The sequence below is a fragment of the Mastigoproctus giganteus genome, chromosome 10 (assembly GCF_048544385.1).
Source record: "Mastigoproctus giganteus isolate SK-2022 chromosome 10, ASM4854438v1, whole genome shotgun sequence".
NCBI lineage: Eukaryota > Metazoa > Arthropoda > Arachnida > Uropygi > Thelyphonidae > Mastigoproctus > Mastigoproctus giganteus.
Window position 1 is genome coordinate 230,620,732 of NC_143584.1, and position 27,327 is coordinate 230,648,058.

A 27,327-nucleotide genomic window follows, 5' to 3' on the forward strand; every position below is an offset into this window, starting at 1 on the left:
GTACTTTGGACATGAAATTACACTGAAGAATGTTTTATATGTAGGGTTAGCTGTGAATTTAAAAAAAAAAAAAAAAAAATCCTCTAGATGTATATTTTGGGATCTGATGACCTGTTTGTCAGATTTGTAAAGAAGTAAATACTTGTAATTAAACTTTTTTTTTTTTCTCTCTCTTGCTAAAGGATCGCCTTGCTGCAATTGCAGAAGCAGAACTGATCCAAGAAAGAATAGAAGAAGAAGAAAGAAAAAGAGAAGAAGAAAAGAAAGAGAAAAAAGAGCTGGAGATTAAGGAACGGACAAAAAGAGCAGAGGAAAGGCAAAAAACTGTCCAAGGTTGTTCACTGTTATTTACTTTAAATATTATGAATTGCTTGATAAAATTCAATAGAAATAGTACTAATGCTATGTTGTTGTTATTGTTATTATTGGGTTTAAAGACACAAGGGCAACTGAGGCCAAATTGTGTCTATTTATTGTTTAATTGCATGATCCTATCTTTATTGTTGTTAAATTATATACTTTTGTATAGGCCAATACATTTTAAGTATATTAAAAGTTCTTCAATATTTGCATTGTTTCCTAGGATATGAGATAAATCAGGTGATACGTTAAGCCTGGAAACTGATTGAAACGTGTTTGACCAGATGGTTGAATGTAAGGGACAATCAAGCAGAAAATGGCGGACCGTAAGCCGACAGTTACAGGATGAACACTGAGGTGGGCTTTCTCCCAATAGCAAGTAGAGATGGGTATGATGTGTATGTCCAATTCTTAGCCTTGCCAACACCACTTCCTCACGTCTGTTTGGTCTGAAGCAAGAGAGCCACAGCTTTGGTTCTTGTTTTATTTGGTAAAGTTTGTTGTTAGTATTCCTTTTCCATGTCTGTGACCAGTTGTCGTAACATGCTTTACGAATTACAGGCTTGTAATCCGTGTATGGGACCTGAGGATGTTGTGAGAGAGTGGGTTGAGGATGTTTAGCGGCAAAGTCTGCACTTTCATTTCCCGGAATGCCAGAATGGCCAGGGATCCAGCAAAAGCTGATTGACTGATTGGACGCACCACAGGAAAATAGTTGGGAATGAATTTCTTTCAATGTAGGATGAGAAGAGGAGAAATTCTTCCTTATAGCATAGATAGCACTGAGGGAATCAGTGTAAATTATTGCGGGTGAGATGCAAAGTTCAATTATCTTATTAAGTGCTAACTTGATGGCATAAAGTTCAGTAGTGAAGACACTGTATGATAAAGGTAGTGTGGTTGAAATTGTACATGTAGGAAAAACAGCTGCAGCACCTACCTTACTATCAGTTTTCGACCCATCGGTATATATTTTACATGCATCGGAGTTAAGGGTAGCATGGGCTGAGTGCAACTGTCTCATGTTATTGGGAGGTATGACATTCTTCCCCCACTGGAGAAAATATGTATCATGTGAGGCACAAACATATGTCCAGGGTGGAACAGGTGCAGTTGTGTTCTGAAAAATATCAGCTAAATCAATATTCCAACTGTGAATAAGATCTTTGATCCTGAGTGAAGCAGGACGATTTTCATGTGGTTTATTCTCATAAAAAGAATCCCACCGAGTGTGATAAAGATACTCCCAACTGGGGTGCGATGGAAGACTCTGGATCTTAGAAGCATAGAAAAGCAATAATGTTTTCCTACGAAGATGTAATGGCGGCTCGTGGGCTTCAACATAAAGGCTTTGCATGGGAGAAGTCCTGAATGCGCCCAGAGCAGTCCTCAGGGCATTGTGCTGGATGACATTTAGCAGATCTAGTGTGCTTTTCCTAGCTGAGTCATATACGGGAGAACCATAATCTAAGCGTGAACGGATCAGAGATTTGTAGAGGTGAAGTAAGGAGTACCGATCAGCTCCCCATGACATGGATGAGACTGATCGAAGCATGTTCAACTGTTTTAGACAAGTAGTTCTTAGATATGTGATATGTGCTTGGAAGTTAAGCTTACTATCTAATATCAGACCAAGAAATCTGATGCTGTTTACAACTGGTATTGGACAATTGTTTAGCCGTAATTCTGGATGGTGGTGGACAGCACGTTTCTTACAAAAGTGAGTGGTGGTAGACTTTTGTTCAGCTAGTCGATATCCGTTGCGTGACATCCAGGATTCAATTCTGTTAATGGCAAGTTGGAGTTGACGCTCAATGGTGTTCATGCTTTGAGATTGGCAGGAGATTGCGAGGTCATCCGCGTACATATAAGCCTCCACAGTTTTGGGGATGTCTTTAGTTATGCTGTTGACTCGAATTGCAAATAATGTTGCGCTGAGTATAGATCCCTGTGGTACTCCTTCTTCCTGAATATGGGGTGTAGACAGTACGTTCTGATAACGGACCTGAAAAGAGCGGTGGCGCAGGAAATTCTGAATTATCTGAGGGAGATGACCCCTTAGTCCTAGGTGATAAAGGTCCATAATAATACCATGTCGCCAGGTAGTATCAAATGCCTTTTCAATATCTAAATTGACCATGACTAGATGTTGCTTCATGACAAAGGCATTCCGAATATTCGATTCAGCTTTGATAAGTACATCAAGAGTGGATCTGTTCTTACGAAAGCCACTCTGATGATCTGTTAAAAGGTTTTCTGCTTCTAAGATCCAGGTAAGTCTCGTATGTATCATTCTTTCAAAATTTTCCCCATGCAGCTTGTGAGAGATATTGGCCTATAATTGTTAACCAAAGAAGGGTCTTTGCCTGGTTTTGGTATGGCAAGTATGTGAGAGTGACGCCACGAAAGTGGATAATCATTTTCTGAGAAGATTCGATTATAGAAGATCAATAGGGTACACAAGTCCTCTTCAAGTAATTGTTTTAGCATGATGTAATGTACGTCGTCTGGGCCGGCAGCACTATTTGAAGATTTATTTAAGGATTCTTTGAGTTCTGTTATATTAAATGGTTGATTGTATGGAAGTGAGAGCCATGTGGAAAAGTTAATTTTGCGGCGTTCTGCATCTGCCTTGATGCACTGAAAGGAGATGGAGTAGGAAGCAGAAGCAGATATTGAAGAAAATGATTCTGCTAGTGCATTCGCGATTTCCTTAGGTGCCGAGAGATCTTTTCCATTCCAACAGAGTATTGGAGAGGGTGGTCGAATGAATTTTCCATTTAGCGCTTTAATTCTTCTCCAAATGAATCGTGGGTCAGTGTCTTTGGTGATAGTTGAGGCAAATGAGATCCAGGAGTCACGCTTGGCTTTTCTCCTAATCTGCCTTGCTTTGGCTTTAAGTCTTTTGTATTCTATTAGATTACAGGTTGTAGGAAACTTACGGAATTTGTTCCAAGCACGGTTTTTCTCACGTTTGGCATTAGAACAATCTGTGTTCCACCAGTTGTTATGGTGGGAGCACTTGTGAGGTCGTGACTTCGGAATTGAATTTTTTGCTGCATTTAGTATCTGATTGGTAATGTAGTTAGTTACGTCTTTAGCATTAGTAGAGGCATTTGATGCAAGAAAGCAAGCTTATGCAGCATCAGCCAAAAAAAAAAAAAAAAAAACCCACTTCCACTTCACCCCTCTGTTCGTTCAAAATACCTGTCCAGCTGAGCCTTAAACTTATTTAGGCTATCAACCTCCACCACAAGGGATGGCAGTCTGTTCCACCAACCAACCACCCGCTGGCTAAAGGCAAATTTCCGCACGTCTATCCTACATCTGTCTTTCCTCAATTTGAATTTATGCCCTCTCAGGTGATTTTTCTGAGCTAGAGGAAGAATCCCATCAGCATTGAGCATGCTTAAACCATTCAAGACTTTATACACCTCTATCAGATCACCTCGCTGGTGCCTAGTCTCCAGACACTGTAATTTGCAAAACTTAAGCCTTTCTTCGTAAGAGCACCCCTTTGTTCCATTCACTAATCTTGTTGCCCTTCTCTGTACTCGTTCCAGCAGCTCTACATCCTTCTTGAAATGAGGCCTCCAGGTCTGTATACAGTACTCTAGGTGTGGCCTGACCATTGCCTTATACAATGGAATAATCACCTCCTTATCCCTGCTGAAAAAATTCCTGTATATCATTGACAATACTCCATGAGCTACTCTTGCAGCCCATCTGCACTGCTCAGAGAACTTCATATCTGCCTGCACAATCACCCCCAAGTCCCTTTCATTCTCTACCACTGTCAGTGTAGTACCACAGAGTTGATACGTTGCTCTGGGGTTGCTGTTTCCCATGTGTAGTACTTTACATTTGTCAATGTTAAACTTCATTTGCCACCTCTCAGCCCATCTGCTCAACCTTTCCAGATCCTGTTGCAGCAGCATATTGTCAGTAGTGTCCTTGACAACCCTGCCAACCTTTGTATCATCTGCAAACTTGGACATTAAGCTTGATATACCATCATCAATATCATTTATAAATACAGAAAACAATAATGGACCCAACACTGAGCCCTGAGGGACTCCACTAATAACATTAGTCCACGATGAGCAGTGTCCATTGATTACCACTCTCTGTCTTCTCCCACTCAACCACCCCTTTATCCATAGCAGCAATTTGCCTCCAATGTCACACTGCTCCAATTTGTGTAGCAGTCTTCCATGTGCAACAGTATCAAAAGCCTTTCTAAGATCCAAGTATATAATATCAAAGCTATTCCCTGCATCCAGTTCTTTTGTGACTGCATCATAGTATCCAATCAAGTTGGTCAGGCAAGACTTCCCCTTAACAAAACCATGCTGTGTCTGAGCTATAACTGAAGTCTTGTCTAAATGATCCTGCAGTGCTTCTTTAACCAGTGCCTCCATTAATTTTCCTGGAACAGAAGTTAAGCTCACAGGTCTATAGTTACTTGTGTCAGCCTTTGATCCTCCTTTGTGAATTGGGGTCACATTTGCACATTTCCAGTCTATGGGTACCTCCCCTGAGTCCAAGGAAGCTCTCATAATTATGGCTAAGGGTTTGCTTACTTCCTTTGCTGCCTCCTTTAATATAACTGGATAGATCCCATCCACCCCGGGTGACTTTCTTGTGTTTATCTTCAACAGTTTCTCCTCCACTTTACTCCCAGTTATTTCAAGATTCTGTAGCTTACTGCTAGAGTTGAATACACCTCTGGCATTCCCCTTGCTGAATAACTCCTCATGTGTGAATGTCGATGCAAAATATTCATTTAGTTTGTTAGCTACCTGAGCAGGATCTTCAACAGTTGACCCATCAATATCAAGTGGACCAATCTGATTCATCCCCTTCCTTCTAGAGTTTACATAAGTAAAGAACTCTTTGCTGTTTTTCTTTGCATCCCTTGCCAAGGATTTCTCGTAATCTGCCTTCGCCTGCCTAACCTCCTTTGTAACTTGGTTGCATATCAACTTGTATCTATCATAGGCTTCTGTATCATGTGTTAATTTGTAAGTATCCCATGCATTTTTCTTCTCTGCCCTATGCCTCATTAGTTCATCTGACATCCATTTTGGCCTAAACCTTGAACAATATTTCTTAGTTGGTATGTAAAGCCTAGTAGCTTCCAAGATAAGTTCTTTGAATGCTTCCCATTTTGAATTTGCTGTTGGTAACATCATCAGTTGGTCCCACTGTATAGAATTTAAATACTGTCTCAGTCCATCGTAGTCGCCTTTACGGAAGCAATAACCCTTCCCTTTACCCCTAATGGTAGTTACCTCTTTCAGTAAATCCCACTTCAGCACACTGTGATCACTGCCACCTAGTGGTTCATTTATCTGCAGATTCTTAATGCATGAAGAATCACTGCTGATAATCAAATCAAGAGTATTACTCCCTCTAGTTGCCTCCCGAACATGCTGATGTAGAAAACAATCATCCAATAAATCCACAAAAGCCCTGCTAGTGTGTGAGTAACCAGCCCCCAAATTCCAGTCAATATCTGGGAAATTAAAATCTCCCATTATAAGACTCTCTGATTTACTGGCCCACTCTATTTCCCTGTACAGTTCCTTATTATACTCATCAGAGTCATTAGGCCTATAGCACACTCCTACTCTCAATTTTGATCTCCCAATGCTTATGTCACACCAAACTGACTCAACACTGCACTGTCCAGCGATGTCGACTGGCTTCACTTCCTTGGTTTTTATGTGTTTCTTAACGAATAGCATAACCCCTCCCCCCTTCCTATCCTGTCTATCCTTTCTGTAGACGTTGTACTCCCCAAATTGCAGTTCTGCATCCCTTATATCTGTGTGACACCACGTCTCTGATATCCCAACAATATCTGCCTTTGATGTTTTGAGCAATACCTGTGGCAGCATACAGACTCATTTCGATTTGAAAGTAAGAGTTTCAGAATGTCATCTCAAGTGAATGAAAGCATATAGAACGATATCTATAGATTTCTAAGTTCTGACATTAAAATCTAATCCTAATTTAAGTATTCCATCTCGTGTTTACAGTGCCAGTTTCTTCCTGCGCCAATTCCTGGTGGTGGAAATTTGAACTAATTTTTTTTCTTCTACAAATTGCTTCCCCATACCCTAAATGACATACCCACAGATTTTTCACAGCACTATCTCTAACTGCTTTGACACCAGGGTCTCCTGAATAAGGAAACTTATTTTATAACCACCTGGTACATGTAAATTTTGTGATGATACATTGACAGTGATACTTTTTTAAAAGCACCATGACAGAATTGTAAAGTTAGTATTTGTTGTGTTGCTGTTTCTGGCCTATTTGCTACCAAGAAGCAATAATTATTCCTGGTACCTGTCCATACCACGAGGAGGCAGTCCACAACTATGCTTGTGCTGTCTAGTCTAGGAGGACAAGGCTATGGATCTTGCATTCATTGGAAAGTAGAAGCCAATAACCTATGGAAGACAGCAGTCCTGACTCCCAATCCACTGGTAACCAAAGCCATTGGTACTAACAAGGAATCCCCCTCCCCCTGAAAAAACATGACCAGCAGAAAAAAAAGAAAATGGTAGAATAAAAAAATAAAAGGAAAGGAATGTATTTCCAAGAATAAGTGAAGTGAAACCAGAGTATTTCTGCCAACCTGCAAATTATATAACTTGTGCAGTGAGAACATTGAAGCTACAGTAAGCCCAAGTGAAAAAGCACTATCATACTCTTAAAATGATCACTGAAAATTACTCAGCAATTCTAGAGCAGAAAAATTTTGCTAAAGAAATGCTTGATCCCATTTTAAAAAAATGGCCTGCAATATTTTCTTGAAGGCACATTTCTTGCATTTGTAGTTAAGCACTTTTGCCATTAGATCTGGCTGTTATCAGTAATGAACATAAAGGTTTTGTCAATTGATTTTTGATATGTGAAAGCACTCAATATGAAGATAGAATTCAAATATTCTGCAAAGTATCATTACATTTTGATTAGAGAAGCCCACTTGTCGATTTGTTATAGAATTAAACAAAATATTTTGTATATAATTTGCTGTATCGTCAGTTACAGTAAAATTTTATTCCTACACAACTCTCATTTCCTGTCTTTTTCTGGTGTGGGAATACTAAATTTTCATATTTAGATTTAAATTCAGTAAATTTTGATTTATTAAAATCGCCCAACTTCTCAATAAAGGAGTGAATTTTGTTTGGTTTTGTATTATTATAATTTTTTATTTATTTTTACCTATTCCAATGAATATTATAAAAGATGTTTTCTTCTAGTTAATGTTAACCATAACTAAATTTTATTTTTCTTTAACAGAAAAAATTGTATTGCCCAAGCTTAAAGAGCAAAATTTAGATTTTACGTACACCTTTTGTGAAGTTGATGAGGAAGAATATGACACTTCATTTGAGTAAGTCTCATAAATATGAATTCATATTTATATAATTTCAATTTCAGTAGTTTATTTGGGTAATTTAATTCAGAAATTTTTAAAATATAACCATAATGTGATGTTACATGAGTATTTTAGGGAGAATATAGTCCTTTTAATTAAATGAAAATGGGAGACTTGCTAGTGGAGAAAACTGCATTCAACTCATTAATTAGCCATAAAAATTGGTATAGGTTGTCACTTGGTTAAATATCCTTAAATGTTGATACTAAATTCTGTCCTTAAAAGCTGCACAAGCTACATGAAAGCTTGGACAGGGTAAATGCCCTCGAGGGATTTAAATTGAGGGCCCATCAGTCTCTGAGCTGCCCATATCAATGCCAGAGCTTGCTCTTGAACATCACGTAACACAGATGCTGGAATAAAGTCACCAACAACAGGAAATAGTTGTTGTTGGTGACTATCAGGAAACAGAGAACATATCGTGCAAAAAGGGTAGGTGGAACAGCACCAGGGTATGTCTGCCAGTGGCAAAGGTTGATGACGTTGTGCAGATATCATCTTTTAAGGGCACAAAAGGTGATATTGTTGTACACGTTAGCACTGATATTAAGAGCAGGAGACTGGTGGAATTACTTAACAAGTACAGGTCATTGTTGAAAAAAAGCCATCAGTTAGGGTTGAATTTGAAAGTGTCTGCAATTCTGCCAAACACGATAGGAGGGAGTATAAGATGACAGCCTTGTCGTTCAATTTGGCCCTGGAGAGATTGTGCAATGCTCAAAGGGTAGAATTTTTTTCAGCGTGGTCTGTGCTTGTCAACAGGAGAGACTGCTTCTACAGGGATGGGATTTTTGATATGTGATTTTTGATATGAAATTTTGAATAGAAAGGGTGCAAGAATATTTGCTGATTCTATCGAAACAGTGTTAGGAAGGTCAGAAAACTGCTAGCTTGGGAAGGGGATACACAGACTAATAGATTAACAGTAGCAGCTGGCAGAGGTGAAAGTGATTCTTGCACCGCTATTGGAATGAGCAGCAGCCTAGAAAACAAGGTGTGGGAGATATCAGACTGCTGGGAGTCATTGCGGAACAAGTAAATACATGGGCTGTGTTAGGGTAGCTAAGAATGGGAACAGGTGCATGCATACTTATGTGTACACCGATGCTAGGAGTTTGGTAAATAAATTTGAGTTTGAGATGTTCATCAAAGGCAGATATTGTTGGGATAACAGAGACATGGTGTCAAACAGATAAGAAATGCAGAACTCTAATTTGGGAAGTACAATGTGTACAGGAGAGGGGTTATGCTATTAGTTAGAAACACATAAAATCCAAGGAAGTACAGTCAGTCGACATGGGTGGACAGAGTAGTGCCGAGTCAGTTTGGTGTGACATAAGCACTGGGAAAACAAAATTGAGAGTAGGAGTGTATTATAGGCCTAATAACTCTGAGTATAATAAACAACTGTACAGAGAAATAGTGAGCCAGTAAATCAGATTGTCTTATAATGGGGAAATTTTAATTTTCTGGATATTGACTGGAATTTGTGGGTTGGTCATTCACACACTAGCAAGGCTTTTGTGGGTTGGTCATTCACACACTAGCAAGGCTTTTGTGGGTTTATTGGATGATTCTTTTATACAGCAGCATGTTTGCGAGGAACTAGAGGGAGTAATACTCTTGATCTGATTATCAGTAGTGATTTTTCATGCATTAATAATCTGCAAGTAAAGGAACCACTAGGTGGCAGTGAGCACAGTGTGCTGATGTGGAATTTACTCAGAGGTAACTATCATCAGGGGTAAAGGAAAGGGTTTTTGCTTTCATAAAGGTGACTACGGAGGTCTGAGACAGTATTTAAATTCTGTATGGTGGGACCAACTGATAATGTTACCAACAGCAAACTCAAAATGAGAAGCATTCAAAGAATTAATCTTGGAAGCTACTAGGCTTTTCATACCAACTAAGAAATATTGTTCAACGTTTAGGTCTAAATGGATGCCAGATGAACTAATGAGACCTGTGGCAGAGAAGAAAAATGCATGTGATTCATATAAATTAACAGATGATACAGAAGCCTATGATAGATATAAGCTGGTCTGTAACCAAGCCACAAAGGAGGTTAGGCAGGCAAGGGCAGATTACGAGAAATCTTTGGCAAAGGTTGCAAAGGAAAACAGCAAAGAGTTCTTTACCTATGTAAACTCTAGAAGGAAGGGAATGAATCAGATTGGTCTGCTTGATGTTGATGATCCTGCTCAGATAGCTAACAGACTATTTTGCATCTTTTGCATTCACATGATTTATTCAGGGAGGAGAATGCCAGAGGTGTATTGAACTCTGGCAGTGAGCTATATGAATTTGTAATAACTGAAAGCAAATTGGAGGAGAAATTCTTGAAGATAAACATAAGAAAAGCACCTAGTGTGGATGGGATCTATCCAGTTATATTAAAGGAGGCAGCAAAGGAAGTTATTGTTTTGGTTTTTAGGAGCATTAGCAACTAAGGCCATATTGCTCTGGGGATATGCGGTGGTCATTCCCTGATCTAGCAAAGGAAGTAAGCAAACCCTTAGCCATAATTATGAGCTTCTTTGGACTCGGGAAGTACCCATGGACTGGAGATGTGCAAATGTGGTCCCAATACACAAAGGAGGGTCAAAGGGCGACAGATAATTACAAACCTGTTAGTTTAACTTCTGTTGCAAGGAAATTAATGGAGTCAATGGTTAAAGAAGCACTGTAGGATTATCTAGATAAACCCATTAAGACTTCAGTTATAGTTTGGAGACAGGATGGGTTTGTTAAGGGGAAGTATTGTCTGACCAACTTGATTGGATACTATGATGTGGTCACAAAGGAACTGGATGCAAAGAATTTTTATATCATATATTTGGATCTTCGAAAAGCTTTTGATACAGTTGCACATGGAAGACTGCTGCACAAATTGGAGTAGTGTGGCATTGGAGACAAATTTCTTCTATGGCTAAAGGGATGGTTCGGTGGAAGTAGGAGTAGACAGAGTGGTAATGAATGGACACTGCTCTTCTTGGACCAATGTTATTAGTGGAGTTCCTCGGGGTTCAATTTTGAGTCCATTGTTGTTTTCTGTATTTATAATTGATATTGATGATGGTATATCAGGCTTAATGTCCAAGTGTGTAGATGATACGAAGGTTGGCAGGGTAGTCAAGGTCACTGACAGTACGCTGCTGCAACAGGATCTAGAAAAGTTGAGCAGATGGGCTGAGAGGTGACAACTGAAGTTAACATTGACAAATGTAAAGTACTCCATATGGGTAGCAGTAACCCAAGAGAAATTTACCAACTGTGTGGTACTACTGATGGTGGTAAAGAATGAAAAGGACCTGGGGTAATTGTGCAGTCAGATATGAAGTTTTCTGAGCAGTGCAGATGGCCTGCAAGAGAGCTCATTGTGTTTTGTTAATGATATACAGCAATTTTTCTAGCAGGGATAAGGAGGTGATTATCCCCTTGTATAAGGCAGTGGTCAGGCCACACCTTGAGTACTGTATACAAGTCTGGAGGCCTCATTTTAACAAGGATGTATAGCTGTTGGAACGAGTACAGAGAAGGGCAACAAGATTAGTGAATGGAACAAAGGGTTGCTCTTACGAAGAAATGATTAAGTTTTGCAGTTTACAGTGTCTGGAGACTAGGCACCTGTGAGGTGATCTGATTGAAGTGTATAAATCCTTGACTAGTTTGAGTATGCTCAATGCTGATGGGATTCTTTATCCTGCATAGAATAATCACCTGAGAGGGCATAAATTCAAATTGAGGAGAGAGAGTTGTAGGATAGGTTTGCGGAAGTTTTCCTTTAGTCAGCAGGTGGTTGATTGCTAAACAAACTTTCATCTGATGTAGAAGTTAATAGTTTAAATTGTTTGAAGGCCAGAACTATACAAAAATTGAGCAAGTGGATGGGTGAAATGAGAAGGGTTTTTTTTTTTTTTTTTTTTTTGCTGATGCTACATATGCTTGCTTTCTTTCATCATATGACCCTACTAATGCTAACCAGAACTTTATGGATTAAAGTCAAGTAAGCAAGGTGGCCAATCCACGTGGAAATAGTAAAAAACTTTGTAGGGTTTTAAAAATGTGCATGTAGCAAAGCTCAGAAAAGAATTCATTCAAACTTGTTTGTTCTGACTAATTCACTTTGTAAAGAAGTGAATACTTTGCGTTGGAATTATTTTGAAACTTAATTCCTTTCCTTTTCCTCATGGAAGTGAATGACTGTTTTTCTTCTTTCAAGTTCCTTTGTTGATTATCTTCATTAAAATTCCAGAGGAATTTCTTCTGGAAAAAATACATTCATCTTATTTGTTAGTTGTTGTTATCCCTATCGACAATGGCTCCTCCATAGCCAGGTGGGCAGGAGCAGCAGTGCGTAGCACACGCTTCTTGATTAGACCAGGGTTCGAGCCCGTGACCACCATATACGGAGGATGCAGAAAGGTCAGGGAATGACCACCGCATATCTCCGGAGAAATATGGCCTTAGTTGCTAATACTCCTAAAAACCAAATAACAACAACTATCGACAACAGGTGAAATTTCCAGAGTTGGATCTTAGGCAGAAGGAATAAGGTTTTTGGGTATTTTGATGCAGTCAGGCATGAAAGTTAGCTTACAGCCAGGAAGTCACATGGTTTGCTATCAGTATTTGCCTCCTCTTTGATCTTCAGAAAATGAGGTTATAGTTCTGTTATGAGCTCAATGGTGAGACTGCATATGAGAAATGGCACTGAGTTTCTTTCTTGACATTGACTGTCATTGAATCCATGAAATGTAGGTGACTCAATAGTTGAAAATATTGGTGAGGCATCCTTATAAGGAGAGATTAAAAATGTGTGGCTTACAGAGCTTGGAAGCCTGGTATTTCAGAGTATCTGAGAGAGTGTGAAGGGATTGGGGAGGGAAAAATTTAATGATAGTAGAATTTTAACTTTGAATTGGGACACAGAAACCAGGGGGCAAATATAAACTATTGGGGGGAACTAACAGACTGAACATCAACAAATTAACATTTCATCAGAATGTTGTAGACCACTGAATAAAATGCTTCCTAGGTAGTTGGGGTTGATTGTTTCATAGAGGCACACCAATTTCACCATTTTTAATTGTGCAGCTCTAAAAATTCCATTAAGTTCTGATGGGATTGATTACAGATCTGCACTAACTTGATGTGCCATGTATGCAGGAACAGATGTCTCACTTGTATAACTTGAGGAATAGATGTAAAGGAATTGAATAAAATTTAATTTATAGAAAGATTAGTCTGTAGAATGTGAACTTAATATAAGATTACCAAGGCAATTAAATCTTTAAATGAACCTTGATTTGTTTTGAATCTTCAAATGATGTGCAAATTGAAAGGAATTTTTGAACAAAGCAGAAATTTAATGCTACTTGAACACTGCCTATTGAAATTTGATCATTAACTGTCCAGATCAGATCAAACTGTGTATTGTTACAATTTTCTTTTTTGCTTATGTTTGTTAGACTACTTGAATCTTTGCTTTTTCTAAAATTTCAAGATTTAAAGGTTAGGAAATAAACAAATAAAAAATACCCTGAAAAAAAAATCAAGGTGATATCATTGGAATTATTTTAGAATGAGAATGTCTGGTGGAAAGGGATGGGGGACATTATGTAATGATATCTTTAACAAAAATATGTACTTATACAGTTGTGCCCCTGTATCCGCTGATTCAGTTACCTGTGGTTAACCATGGAATGAAAAAAGAAAAAACTTAACACGTACTACTCACATGTCCAATACGATGCTTCCCTTTATTTTTAACGATGTAGATTGTAAATCAGATAGCTTCCCTTTATATTTTTTAAAATGTCTTGTATGGTTTGGTCACCAACATTATAGTGGCTCTTTATCGAGATTTAACGGCTGCACCATTTACAAACTTTTGAATAATTTCAAGTTTTTGTTTAATTTGAAAGCACAACTCTCTTGCATTTGCCCATTTTTGTGATTTCTAAACACAAAAAAAAAAAAAAAAAATATATATATATATATATATATATATATATATATGTATATATATACAGGGTGTCTCAAAAATATTGGTACAAACGGTTAGGAGAGGTAGGTAACATCTAAAGGAATGTGAATCGCATAGGAACCCATAACCGGAAACATCACCATAAGTCGGTACATAGCGCTATTCATCAGTTCGCGAGAGGGGAAAATTTCTGGTTTACTCATTCAAGTAGTAGTCGCTGCACGGAGAGCATGCATCGATATACGAACTGTGAGCTGGCAGACATGCACCTAGTGTATGGATTAGCAGAGGGCAATGGACGAGCCGCTCAAGAATTTATGGAGAATGCTTCCCAGACAGACATGTACCGGACCATCGTTTGTTTGCACGTGTGCATCAAAATTTGTGCACTCATGGGTCATTTAGAGGTAACAGGAGTAGTGCGGGCAGACCACGTTCGATGCGAACTCCCGCCATGGAAGAAAGTGTGTTGAATGCCATCCAGAATAATCCTACTACCATCACACGTGCTGTTGCCTCTGCCTTAGGAGTGTCTCGTTGCAGTGTACAGCGTGTCTGGCACGACGATTCCTTACACCCATTTCATCTCCAGAGGGTTCAGTTACTGCTCCCCCAAGATCATCCTGTACGTGTGGCTTTTGCGCAGTGGTTTCTCCAAGAAAGTGTTCAAGACTTATTTTCCAGCTTATGTTTTGTTCACAGATGAGGCTTATTTCACTCAGGAAGGCTTATTCAATCAGCACAATGCTCATGTGTGGGCTCACGACAACCCACACGGCGTGTGCCCCATGTGACACAACATCGCTTCACAATAAATGTGTGGGCAGGTATGGTCAGTGACTGCTTAGTTAGTCCATACCTGTTACCATCCCGCAGGAACTCCGCTAAATATCGGATCTTTCTTGAACAAGTTCTACCAGGGTTACTTGACCATGTTCCAGCAAATGTGAGATGCAACATTTGGTTTCAACATGGCGCCTGCCCATTATGGAAGATGTGTTCATGACCATTTCAACAGGCGTTTTGGGCGTCGATGGATTGGCTGTGGTGGACCTGTTGCCTGGCCCCCACGATCACCTGATTTATCAAGTCTTGATTTCTTTCTGTGGGGGGCCTTCAAATCTATCGTGTATGAATTGCCTGTGGAGACGGAAATGGATCTCGTGGCGAGACTCGTCTGCGCTGCTGCTGCTACTGTCAAAGAAACTCCAGGTGTGTTTGACCGTGTCCGCCAATCCATGCTATGTCGGTGTCACACATACATCGCATCTCATGGTGGAACCTTTTGAGCATCTGTTATAACATCATGAAATGCATCCATCTCATACTCCATTGTTAATATTATGTCAAATGAATTGTTTGCCACTAAATACTGTCTTGTGTAATTTCTGCTTCTTGTGCCTCTGCTACTACTTTCCCCGTGATGTTTCCAGTTATGGGTTCCTATGCGATTCACGTTGCTTTAGATGTTACCTACTTCCCCTAAACGTTGTACCAATATTTTTGAGACACCCTGTATAGTTAGTGTAAAAAAAAAAATTCCGACATCCCTGATAATAAATAATGAAACAAAATTTGTTATTTTGTGGTGCAAAGGAACAACAATCAATGGTATGCACTTTTGGTCTTTTTTTTTTTTTTTTGAATGGTGTGAAGACAGTGGGGGTTGCAAGATAATAGGTACACTAATCTCCCAATGACGACTTGTAACGCCGATTCTTGTCGCTTATTTACAACTTGCAAAACATCTGTTTATACCTATTCTAGTTATTACTTGAATTTTATGATTTCTGGTTTTTTTTTTTTTTTTTAAATTTGGAGTCTTGAAGTGTCCTGGTTAATCCTGCTTCCCGATTAATCCAATCCTGGTAAATGGAGTCTGCTGTACTTTATTATTACCGTATTTAATGTTGGTATTGTCTTACTGTATGCTTAATTTATCAATTAAACTTTATTATATGTATGTATGTACAAAAAAAAAAATCACGTTATATATGGGGTCAGCAGGTGTTTGCTTATCTGCGGTTGCAGCCATCCACAGTTAGGGTCTTGGAATGTATCCTCCACGGATACAGGGGTCTTACTGTATACATAGCCAGAATATTTTACTAAACTCTTAATTGTTTATCCCTTATTATTCTTCAAAAGACTATATAAATATTAATATAGGGTAATGTAATTTTTTTGCAGTTAGTTTGCTTATATCTTTCTTTCTTTCTCTTGTTCGAATTCAGACTTCTCTTGCTGTGGCTAACACCAGCCCTTTCTGGGCCCGTAAGTTAACTTGATCTTTGGATACTTCAACTAATTTAAGTTTATGCATCTTGTTAAGTGATTATTTAAAGATATAGTGCATGTTTTAAGCACTACATCTGTTGATTTGTTTTCATGCATCCAATTTCTGGTATTAAGTAGATATTTTTGATGCACGATGTGTTGTATGCATTAAAAATTATTTTGCATGAATACATAAAAACTATTAAATTATTGTGGTTGTATTCTTCACATAACCATTATTCTTGCAATCTGAATGTTATAAGAATTTTTTTTTTTTTTTTTTTAAGAATGTCAGAGTCAGACCACGAAGAAGAGATGACTGGAATGCTAAAAGGTAAGATTCATGTTGTAAAAGGCTATAAATTGAAAATACGTTTTTTGTTTGCAGTTTGGTTGATTAATAATCCATTGAATTTAATTTTAAATATTTAATATAGCTGAAGGCTTTATATGGCCTTAGAGATAAATTGAAGTACATCATAAACTATGCATGGCATCCAGCAGATTTGACTGCCATTAGTAAATGCTGAGATCTTGCAATACTCACAGCTGAATAATTTTTATCAGAACAGATTTTGGTAGTGGCCCAGTGTTTTTAACAATTGCATTTTAACGATTTTGTTCATGTTGGAAGTTTTGTTGCAGGTATCATGAAATCATACCATTTATTTGTGGCACCTTAAGATCTGCTTGCAGCCAAAACAGTATTACTTCTCCGACTTACTGAATTCATTAATAATTATTTTCATATTGCAACAACAAAAATCCTTCACTGCTTTTTATATTAACAAGCTATTATCAGATTGTTTTTTGTATGTGTGTATATATATATATATATATATATATATATATATATATATATATATTAGTGATAAAAAAGAAAAGAAAGTTAAAACGACAGTAACTGTAACTAATATTTATGGGTCAATGCAGTTGTAAGCAATTGTGCAATACACCCATAATGTCTATAAAATATTAATGATAATAGAAAAAGTAAATCAATCAAATAATAATACTATCAGGGACTTAAGAAAACGCAAAAAAAAAAAATTATCGCTTTTTTTACCGACAATCTAGATGACTTCAACTGGGGCCAACCACCCAGGCTGAAGGCAAAAAACGACAAGAGGTTCTCTGTTTCTGTAATGATCAATATATGCTAAGTAATTTAAATATAAACCAGGTTTATATTTGGTTTAGATTTAAATTACTCATTTTTTTGCCTTCAGTCTGGGTGGTTGGCCCCAGTTGAAGTCATCTAGATTGTCTGTAAAAAGTGATAATATTTTTTTTTTGCATTTTCTTAAGTCCCTGATAGTATTATTATTTGATTGATTTACTTTTTCTATTATCCTTAATATTTTATATATATATATATATTTAACTTATTTATACATTATTATTTTTAAATTGTGGTACTACTTGGGAGTGTCAGGTTTGTAGTGACCCCGACACTCCCAAGTAGTACCACAATTTAAAAATAATAATGTATAAATAAGTTAAGTACATATACAACCCATGCATGTGTAATGTCTAATTGCCCACAGACAATAGCATTAATGCTGGAGCCAATATTTATTTATTTAAATCTAAATGTCATTAGACATAATTCCAGTGTGTGTGTGTGTGTGTGTGTGTGTGTGTGTGTGTGACCAATAATAAATTTATTATATTTATTTATTTCATTTTAATTTTTAATGTCATTATTCAAATACACACACACTTATTTAATTCAATAGATATAGCATAAAATGGAGGTGAATATCTGCAACCTTCCTCTCCCCCCCCCTCTGGCATTTGATTTTTGTTCAGAGGTCGCTGGTGTCCACATTGTTTTTAATTGGATGAAGAGTGATCTGTTATCTTATTTGACAGTAGAGGGAGCTTTGAAATTTCTTACATTTCATTCAACATCTTGGGTCTATCCATGTTTATGGAACTTCTGATGCATTTGTAAGAATTGCTGTGTTCTTTAAGATGGTCACTTGGTACTTGATACAGCAATTTTAATTATTCTGTCTTTTAATTTTAACTTCTGATAAACAATATATTTCATTATATTATGTACATGCTGCTTTACACAGTGAATTACCAGGAACCCTGCTAAGGGATGGGGCTTTATACCACCGGTAATTTTCTGAAGTAGTTTATATTTATATTCTTTGCCTTGGCTCTTATCTGTATACTATCTAACTCTAATATCTTATGCCTCAATCTATTAGAGCAATTCAAGGGAGATTGAGGTCCTTTTTCTATCCTTTCGCCTAGATATTGGCTTATGCCGTTGCTTTGGTTTTCACTAGTAACAGATTCACCTGTTTGTTTTTCTTAAAAAGAAACACTTGTTATATATTTTAATAATGTTTAAGTTTTTGGCTATCTGTATGGCTAGCAGTTATTTTTGCCAATCTACATTATTTCATATTACATAATTTCAGATAACTGATTATAATATGAACTAATATCAACTCAAAATTCAGCTTTGCATAATCTAATTTAAACTTAATGCTACTATTTATACTATGTGCTGCCACTTTATTAGGTACACTCCTTCTGTGCACACAAATGGTTTGTCCCACAATGTTGCAAGTCAGTTTTGGATATAAATGCAACAGAACAACCTTTCTAGTATCAGTTAAGCACACAAACCGTAGCAAGAATGGGGAAAAGGAGTAATCTAATGAACTTCAAATGTGGCATGGTAGTAGTTGCAAGACGTGCTGGATGAAGCATCTCTGAAATGGCAGTTCTCCTGAACTTTTCATGCACTGCAGTTTCAAGGGTGCATCGAGAATGGTGCAACGAAAAACATCCTCTCAACGGCATTCCTGTGTGAAGAAAATCGCTTGTTGATGAGAGAGGCCAGAGGATGGCGGCTAGAATTGTGCAAGCAAACAAACAGATGGGCCACAGTGTCGCACATTAGAATACAACCTTGGTGCGCACAAAAAAATATTGCAATGGACCACTAGTCTCACTTTGTAGCAAATGGGCTACAACAGCTAACGGTAGGCGCCTACATAGCCAGGTGGGCAGGAGCAGCAGTGCATAGCACACGCTTCTTGATTATACTGGGGTTCGAGCCCATGAGCCACCAAATACGGAGGATGCGGAAAGGTCAGGAAATGATCACCGCATATCCCCAGAGCAATATGGCCTTAGTTGCTAATGCTCCTAAAAACCAAATAACAACAACAGCTAACGGTCACATTGTGTAACTTTGTTATCAATGAAGAACAAGAGCATGCCTCCTGTGGGCACAGCAACACCAGCACTGGACTATCGAGGATTGGAAAACAGTTGCTGGTGAAGAGTCAAAGTTCCTGATGCATTATGTTGATGGAAGGCGCCTAGAATTTGGCAAAAACAACATGAATCATGGACCCCGTCATGTCTGATGACTACTGTGCAAGGGTGGAGGCAGTGTTATGGTGTGGGGAATGTTTTCTTGGCACACGTTGGGTCCATTGATACCCATACATTCACATCTGAATGCCACGTCATACCTAAACATCGTTGCTGACCAAGTGCATCCGTTCACGTTGACAGTTTATCCTCAGTCAGATGGTTACTTCCAGCAGGATAATGTGCCAGTGCACAAAGTCCGAATCACTATGGAATAGTTCCAGGAACACGACAATGACTTTGCTGCAGTGGCCTGCTCAGTTCCCTGGATCTCAATCCTATTGTGAACATCTTTGGGATGAGCTGGAAAGGGCTGTTTACTGCAGGCCTACACCTTCGTCGAATCTCAAGGAACTGTGTGACACATTCGTGTCTGCATGGTACTCCATTTCTGCACGTTTTCAGCATATTGTTTAGTCCAAGCCTAGACGAATTCAGGCTGTTTTGAAGGCAAAAGGAGGCTTAACATGCTACTAGGTAGGTGTACCTAATAAAGTGGCAGTACAGTGTATTTAGTATATCCTAATATGGTTAGGCTGGTATATAACTAGCAGAAACAAATAGCTTAAGTTGTTATTGATGGCATATATTGAGAGGTGCTAGCCCCATGATGACATGCCTTTTGATGTAAGCCTCTTTCAATAATAACTGTTAATTTGGTATTAGTATTTTCTGTATTTTGGTATTTTAGATTACAAATTTTGTAAATATGGAATTATTATGATTTTGATTGACTTTGCTATATATAGATTGCTAATTTTGCTTCTTCAATCATGTCCCAAATGTGGCTAAGGAAAATGTAGAAATGCAAAAGTATTTGCTTGCAACAAAAACAGAAGTCTTAAGAAAATGTGGTAGTAGAATTCAGTATCCCCTCCCTTTCTTTCTCTGCTTTCCACATTCCTGAATCAACATGCTCAAATGTTTGTATTTTTTAATTTATTCAGTCTTTATTTTTATGTGAAGAGATTGCATTGTGCATAGCACCCATCTTTTTGGATATACAGTGGAGACCATATTTTTACCTATTTTCTTGTTGACCATCCTAAGTTTTTTTTAAATTTTGTTTTTATTTGCATTTTTCTGTGAAAAATGAGAGAAACTAAGTTTGAATGGTCAACAAGAGTATAGTAGCATTAAAATGCCTGTAATACTCATAAAAATAATTCTGCAAATGTTTATTGAAGTTAATTTGCCATTGCATAAACTGTGTGAATCCTAGATATTTCATCATGCAAATGGACAAACTGGCTTTAAGAAAATTAAAAGAAGAATACACCTTCATGGACTGAGTTGCCTTGCAATTAATCCAAAACAAACTTTATCACTACTGGCTTTCTCTAGGAGGCAAAAACATTGCAGTATCTTAAGATTGTTTCATCTGAAAACATAATGAGCAAGCTAGTCAGAATGCAAAGGTTCAATAGAAGTATTTTATTTCTACAGAATGATAAGACTTTTTTTGAAATCCTGCCAACAGTTCACACATGATCTAATTTTTTTTTAATTTTTATTTTGTCTTCCATATGCTTCTATATTCTGCTTAGCACTATAACGTGTGCGGGCTTTCTTACACAGTTTCTGAAGGAATATGCCCCCTTACCTACACACATGGACCCAAAACTTGGAATTCTCATTTATGCTTTTATTAATCTGAGTTTTAAGTCAATTTTCAGTATGCATTAAATTTACTTTTCCCTCGGGAGAACTTTTATGTACTAAATCTTTGTGAAACTTGAGGCTTCAAGCCCAAAATTATTTTGGGCATGATCATGCACAGTCTAATTGAAGTGTGTACACTACGGCATGTGTGTGGGTCAGGACACTGTATAAAAAACACCTGATACTGTGCTCCGTTAATCAGTGTTACTCTTGTTCTTCAGATGGGAAAGGCAGTGGACTTAAGTGAGCTTGACAAAGGCCAAATTGCAATGGCCAGATGGCTGGTGGGTGCTCACAATTAGCCGTGGTTAGTATCTACTGAAAGTGGTCCGAGGAGGGAAAACCCCACGAACTACCAGCGAGCTGTTGCACAACCATGGCTCATCAATGCTCAAGGTGAGCGAAGGCTCTTCTGAATGGCATGTGGAACAGAAGGGAGACTGTGGCACAACTCACCGGTAATTAGAATGCTGGTGATGGGAGTAATGTGTCACAACACATAGTACATTGAACCCTGCTGAAAATGTGGCTGTGTAGCGGCAGGCTGCTCGTAGTGCCCATGCTAACTACGGTTCACTGGCGACAGCACCTACAATGGGCACACGAGCATCAAAACTGGACCTTGAGCGATTGGAAGAAGGTCGTCTGGTTTGATGAATCATGTTTCCTGTTGCACCATGTGGACAGCCAGGTACGTATGCATTGTTTACCTGGGGAAGTGATGGTGTCTGGATGCACTGTGGGATGAAAACAAGCTTATGGGAGTGGTGTCATGCTTTGGGCTATGTTCTGCTGGGATACCCTGGGTGCAGTCATCCATGTGCCAGGCATTCTGATGTCTACCACCTACCTAAACATCATTGCTGACCAGGTACACCCTTTCATGGCAACGATCTTCCCCTCTGGCGGTGCCATCTTTCAGCAGGATAATGCACCATGCCACATCGCTCGGATTGTTCGAGACTGGTTTGCGGAATATGAAGACTTCCAGTTTTGCCCTGGCCTTCAAATTCCCCAGATATCAATCCCATTGAGCATCGGTTTGTGTTGGAACAGCAACTCCGATCTGCGGTGTCTCATCCACAGACCTTACAGGAGTTAAAGGATTGGCTGGTTACGTGTTGGTACCAGATACCACAAGACATGATTAGAAATCATGTAGCATCCATGCCTCACCAGGTACGAGCTGTTTTGGCTGCACGTGGAGGACCATGCTGTAAACTATGCTGTAATCTAGATTACCCCACACCGTCTGGCATTTCTCATATTGTGGACTTATACTTTGCAATTGGGTTGTCATTGTTGCAACACCAGGATACCTGCCCACCCACTGATAAGGAGCCAATAAGCTCTGAAACGGTGCTGTGTGGGTGATGGAGAGTCTTCTTCTGTGGTGAAGTATTACTTATTCGAGGTAGTGCAATATCATAGCAACTCATTGTTTGTGAAAGTATTCACAATATGAGATATACTTCAGGATGCCAATTTATAAATTCTTAAGTAGTTGACTACGTACAGAAATGATGCAATTGCCTTGCTTTTCCTTTCCTTTCCTTCTTATTAATATTTTTTCCATTTCTGTTTATGGCAGAGGAAGTAACTCCCCTGTGAGTTATTTTGGGTTTTTTCAGCCTGTACAACATTCAAATCCCCTTGTGAACATGCTAGATTGATGTTGAAAATGGTGCACTGTGGCCTGGGTAGCCAAAAATTCCTGGGAACAACAAGAAAAATTATTTAATCTTAAGTTTGTTACTATCTCTCACTAATCAGCACAATTCTTCTCACACAAAACCATTGTAGGATCCTTTGTATAGTTTGTATTTCCTGTACTTATTAGTAGTTGCAAGGATCACCAGTGAGATTTCAAGACCTGAAAACCTCTGTTCTAACCATGACAAGTACAGGAAACTCGGACTATACAAAGAATTCATCATCGGTTTAGTCAACAGTATTAACCGAAACAAAGGAATGCAGATAATGTTAACCACATAATCTTTTCAAGAACAGAGTAATAGAACAGATAACAAAAATAGAAACCAGAACAATTATACGTTGAAAAAAGAACCCCAGTGTAATCTTAAGCCCACCCACACAATTAAGACAATTGCAAAGATTAAATACAATTGTTTCTTGCTAATTATGTAAATATTATTATTAATAGCTATATGGTGCAAGGAAACCTGAGGCTTATGCTGCACCAGGAGAGGAAAAAAAAAAAGAAAGAGAGAGTCAGTCAGAGAGAGTCAAAAGTAGAAGGGAATCACCAAGAAAGAGAAGAAAGATGATATCCAGCTCAGGACCGTGGATATAATCATTCTTATCTTTCTTGGTGATTCCCTTCTACTTTCGACAAGTCACCATAACCAGTTATACAGTCTTTACATTCACTGAAGAGGTGGTACAGGAAGTACCATGAAATGTCTGTAAATCTAATTTTTTTAAGAAATTAAAGGCACATTACACTCCATGCAGGTTGAAGTGCACTCATTATTTCTTCTATTTACATAGTATGAATCAGAGCTGTAATACTCAATATGTTCTACGTTGATAATAATATTAGTAAATTAATAAGAGGAGTTTACCTCAATATAGTACGTGGAACACTTCCGTATGATACCCTCCAGAAATTAAAACGGAAAAAACGAAAAAATCGACAACTTACCGGTACATTAAAGTAAAATATAAATAATTAAAGTAAAATATAAATAATTAAATAATCAATTCAAAATCAATTCAAAACAATTAAAATTCAAATTAACGCAATTAAAAGAATCTAACGAAAATATTCAAAACGATTTTCCTTCCTGAAGCTGACAATGCTTTTCGACCGACTGTCGTGATCACAGGAATGAAAATTACCGAATCAGGCTAAACCTGCAACTTAAATAGTGATTATGTGACTTCGCGCATGCGCGTAAAGGTCCACGCATCGGAGATCAAATATGGCCGCCGAACATTAACAGAATTCTCGTGTAATTTAATTTCAACGGTTTCTGCAATTAATAGTCGCGTATAATTACGTTGAACGTTAAGTATTTTGGCCTCGTTAAATAAAAAAGTATGTTTTTCGTTAATGGCATGAAAGGCTAATTCTGACGCTGCTGAACGAGAAGCACGAACTGAGGCTTCGTGTTGATTTACACGGATATTAAGAGAAAACCGCGTCGAACCCTGATAAGACGAGTCGCAATCACCGCAAGAAATGTTGTATACTAGATCATTAATTTGTGTTGCGAACACCGAAAGAACCGAGCGATTGTTCAGTATAGTGTGTAACTTCCGTATAGGCCTAGCTATAATTTTAAATTCGGTATCTTTAAAGAATCTGTTAAGCTGTTTGTGCCACTGTTCAACATATGGGACAGAAATAAAGTATTTTTTGATATTACTATTGTTGATTGGTGCAGTATTTTGTATCCTATCCCTAGCTTGTACCCTAATTCGATTTATTGTGTTAATGGGATAACCCCTGTTCAAGAATCTGCTAGTTAATATTTGTATTTCTGAGTCTAAAGCAGAATCCGTCGTTGAATATTTATAGGCATTTAGAAATTGATTAAAGATAATCGATCTTTTGTAGGTGAACGGGTGGTAGCTATTATAATGTAGAAGCATACCGGTGTTTGTGGGTTTTCGATAGATGCTAAATTGTATTTTGTTCGAGTCCCGGGTAAGCGTGAAATTTAGAAAGTTTAATGACTTAGTATCCGTATCTTCCCTTTCCAATGTAAATTTGAGTCTAGAATGAATATTATTAAACGAATGTAAAATATCTTGGATAGTACTATTATCGGTAATAACTAGAACATCGTCTAAATACCTCCCATAGTATGTGATACGGGGACGAAAAGGTGTCAAATGTATCTGCTCAATCGTTGAGAGATAGATCTCTGACATTAAGCCACTCAGGCTCAAACCCATTGGTAATCCAAAAATTTGTTTGTACACCTTGTCTCGAAAGGTGATGTAGTTAGCCTCAACTAATAGTTTAATTAAGTGAAAAATCTCCTTTATAGGCAGCTTCGTATAATTAATCGGTGTCGAGTTTTTATTTAACATATCCCAAATAATATCTAATGTGTATTCAACGTTTACATTCGTATATAATGATGTAACATCTAATGAGAATAAATTGTCATTGTCGCCGAGTCTACAGTCTTTAAGATTATTAAATAATGTATCGTAATTCTTAATCCCAAATTGTATAACCTGTCTAAAAGGTTTTATAATGTTATATACATGTGTGGCTAAGGCTGAAAATGCCGAGTTCCTGTAGGAAACAATAGGTCGAATCGGAAATCCAGGCTTGTGTAATTTTACCTGACCAAAAAGTGCAGGGATATTGTATGTTCTGGACTTCAATTCATTCAACTGAACCATAGTAATGTAGTCGTTTTTACGATATGTGGTTAACGTTTTATTGTATTGATTTACCAAATTGGTAAACAGTGTCGGGTCCACTTCACAATAAGTGGAGCTATCAGATACAACTGAATCTAACTTATTAATATAATCATGTTTATCTAGTATTACCACTGTATCTCCTTTATCTGCCCTCTGTATAATAATGTCCTTATTTTCTCGAAGTTCTCGTAAAGCTGAACTGTCATGTGTATTCAATTTAGGAAGTCGCGTTTCTTTTATGTTATTCACTACTTGGTTAACTTGTTGAATAAATACATCTTTTTGTGGAACACTACAAAGTCCAAATTCAATATCAATTACGCATTGTTTTTTTGGCAGCTTTCGAGGTGGTAAATTATAATTTAATCCTTTGGATAAAAGTGAAATCTGGTCCTGCGATAGTGTACACGAGGAAAGATTTGTAACCTGTTGATATGTCGGTTCGTTGGATACTGGGTGAGGGGGTGTTCGTGAACTAGCCGACATATTCTGTGGTAGTGCGTTATGTGTCTGTGGGGGGGATGTCACCCAACTCGTGTGAACTTGGTCGCAAGCTCGCGACAATGTGTTAGAATTCGCATGAACGTGTCTTGAACTATTCGATAATGTTTGCAACTTATTAACGTGTCTGTTTTTTATTTCTGAGGCTTGTGCTTCCCGTCGCAAATCTATGGAGGTCTTCAATACAGACCAATCGTTCGGATGTAGATAATTTTTTAATTTATCGCGAAGCTTCCTAACCTGGGAAAGGTATTTTTGTTTATCCGAATATCGAGATTTTAAGGCAAGCTTAACAATATTACGTGATGTCGTCAGTGATAGTTGTTTTATGCCTGAAATTTTTTGATTTAAATTCACCCTGGCAAACTTCGGAACGATGTTGTTTTGAAGGCAATATTTTAGGAAAGAAATACGGTAACTTTGGGCCGAGTACCTTAGTGTAGATTTAATGTAATTTTGTACCAAGCCATTCAAAAAATCTCCCATAATTGTGTGTATATCGATTGTATACTACTGGAGAGACAGGAAGTGAATGAAATAGTCAATAAGAGTTTGAAAATTAATTAGATAGTATGAATCAGAGCTGTAATACTCAATATGTTCTACGTTGATAATAATATTAGTAAATTAATAAGAGGAGTTTACCTCAATATAGTACGTGGAACACTTCCGTATGATACCCTCCAGAAATTAAAACGGAAAAAACGAAAAAATCGACAACTTACCGGTACATTAAGGCTAACTACATCACCTTTCGAGACAAGGTGTACAAACAAATTTTTGGATTACCAATGGGTTTGAGCCTGAGTGGCTTAATGTCAGAGATCTATCTCTCAACGATTGAGCAGATACATTTGACACCTTTTCGTCCCCGTATCACATACTATGGGAGGTATTTAGACGATGTTCTAGTTATTACCGATAATAGTACTATCCAAGATATTTTACATTCGTTTAATAATATTCATTCTAGACTCAAATTTACATTGGAAAGGGAAGATACGGATACTAAGTCATTAAACTTTCTAAATTTCACGCTTACCCGGGACTCGAACAAAATACAATTTAGCATCTATCGAAAACCCACAAACACCGGTATGCTTCTACATTATAATAGCTACCACCCGTTCACCTACAAAAGATCGATTATCTTTAATCAATTTCTAAATGCCTATAAATATTCAACGACGGATTCTGCTTTAGACTCAGAAATACAAATATTAACTAGCAGATTCTTGAACAGGGGTTATCCCATTAACACAATAAA

At 37.8% G+C, this 27,327-nt stretch overlaps 1 protein-coding gene across 1 annotated transcript in view; it reads left to right on the top strand.

The window, feature by feature from the left end:
* The window catches only part of LOC150080022 (uncharacterized), a 219,187-nt gene that overhangs the window by 131,348 nt on the left and 60,512 nt on the right, over window positions 1–27,327 (top strand). Inside the window, exons 9-11 of the mRNA XM_090383335.1 lie at window positions 183–333; window positions 7,681–7,774; window positions 16,373–16,419. Of these exons, the coding sequence (XP_090239461.1) occupies window positions 183–333; window positions 7,681–7,774; window positions 16,373–16,419 (292 nt within the window). The remainder of the gene's footprint in view (window positions 1–182; window positions 334–7,680; window positions 7,775–16,372; window positions 16,420–27,327) is intronic.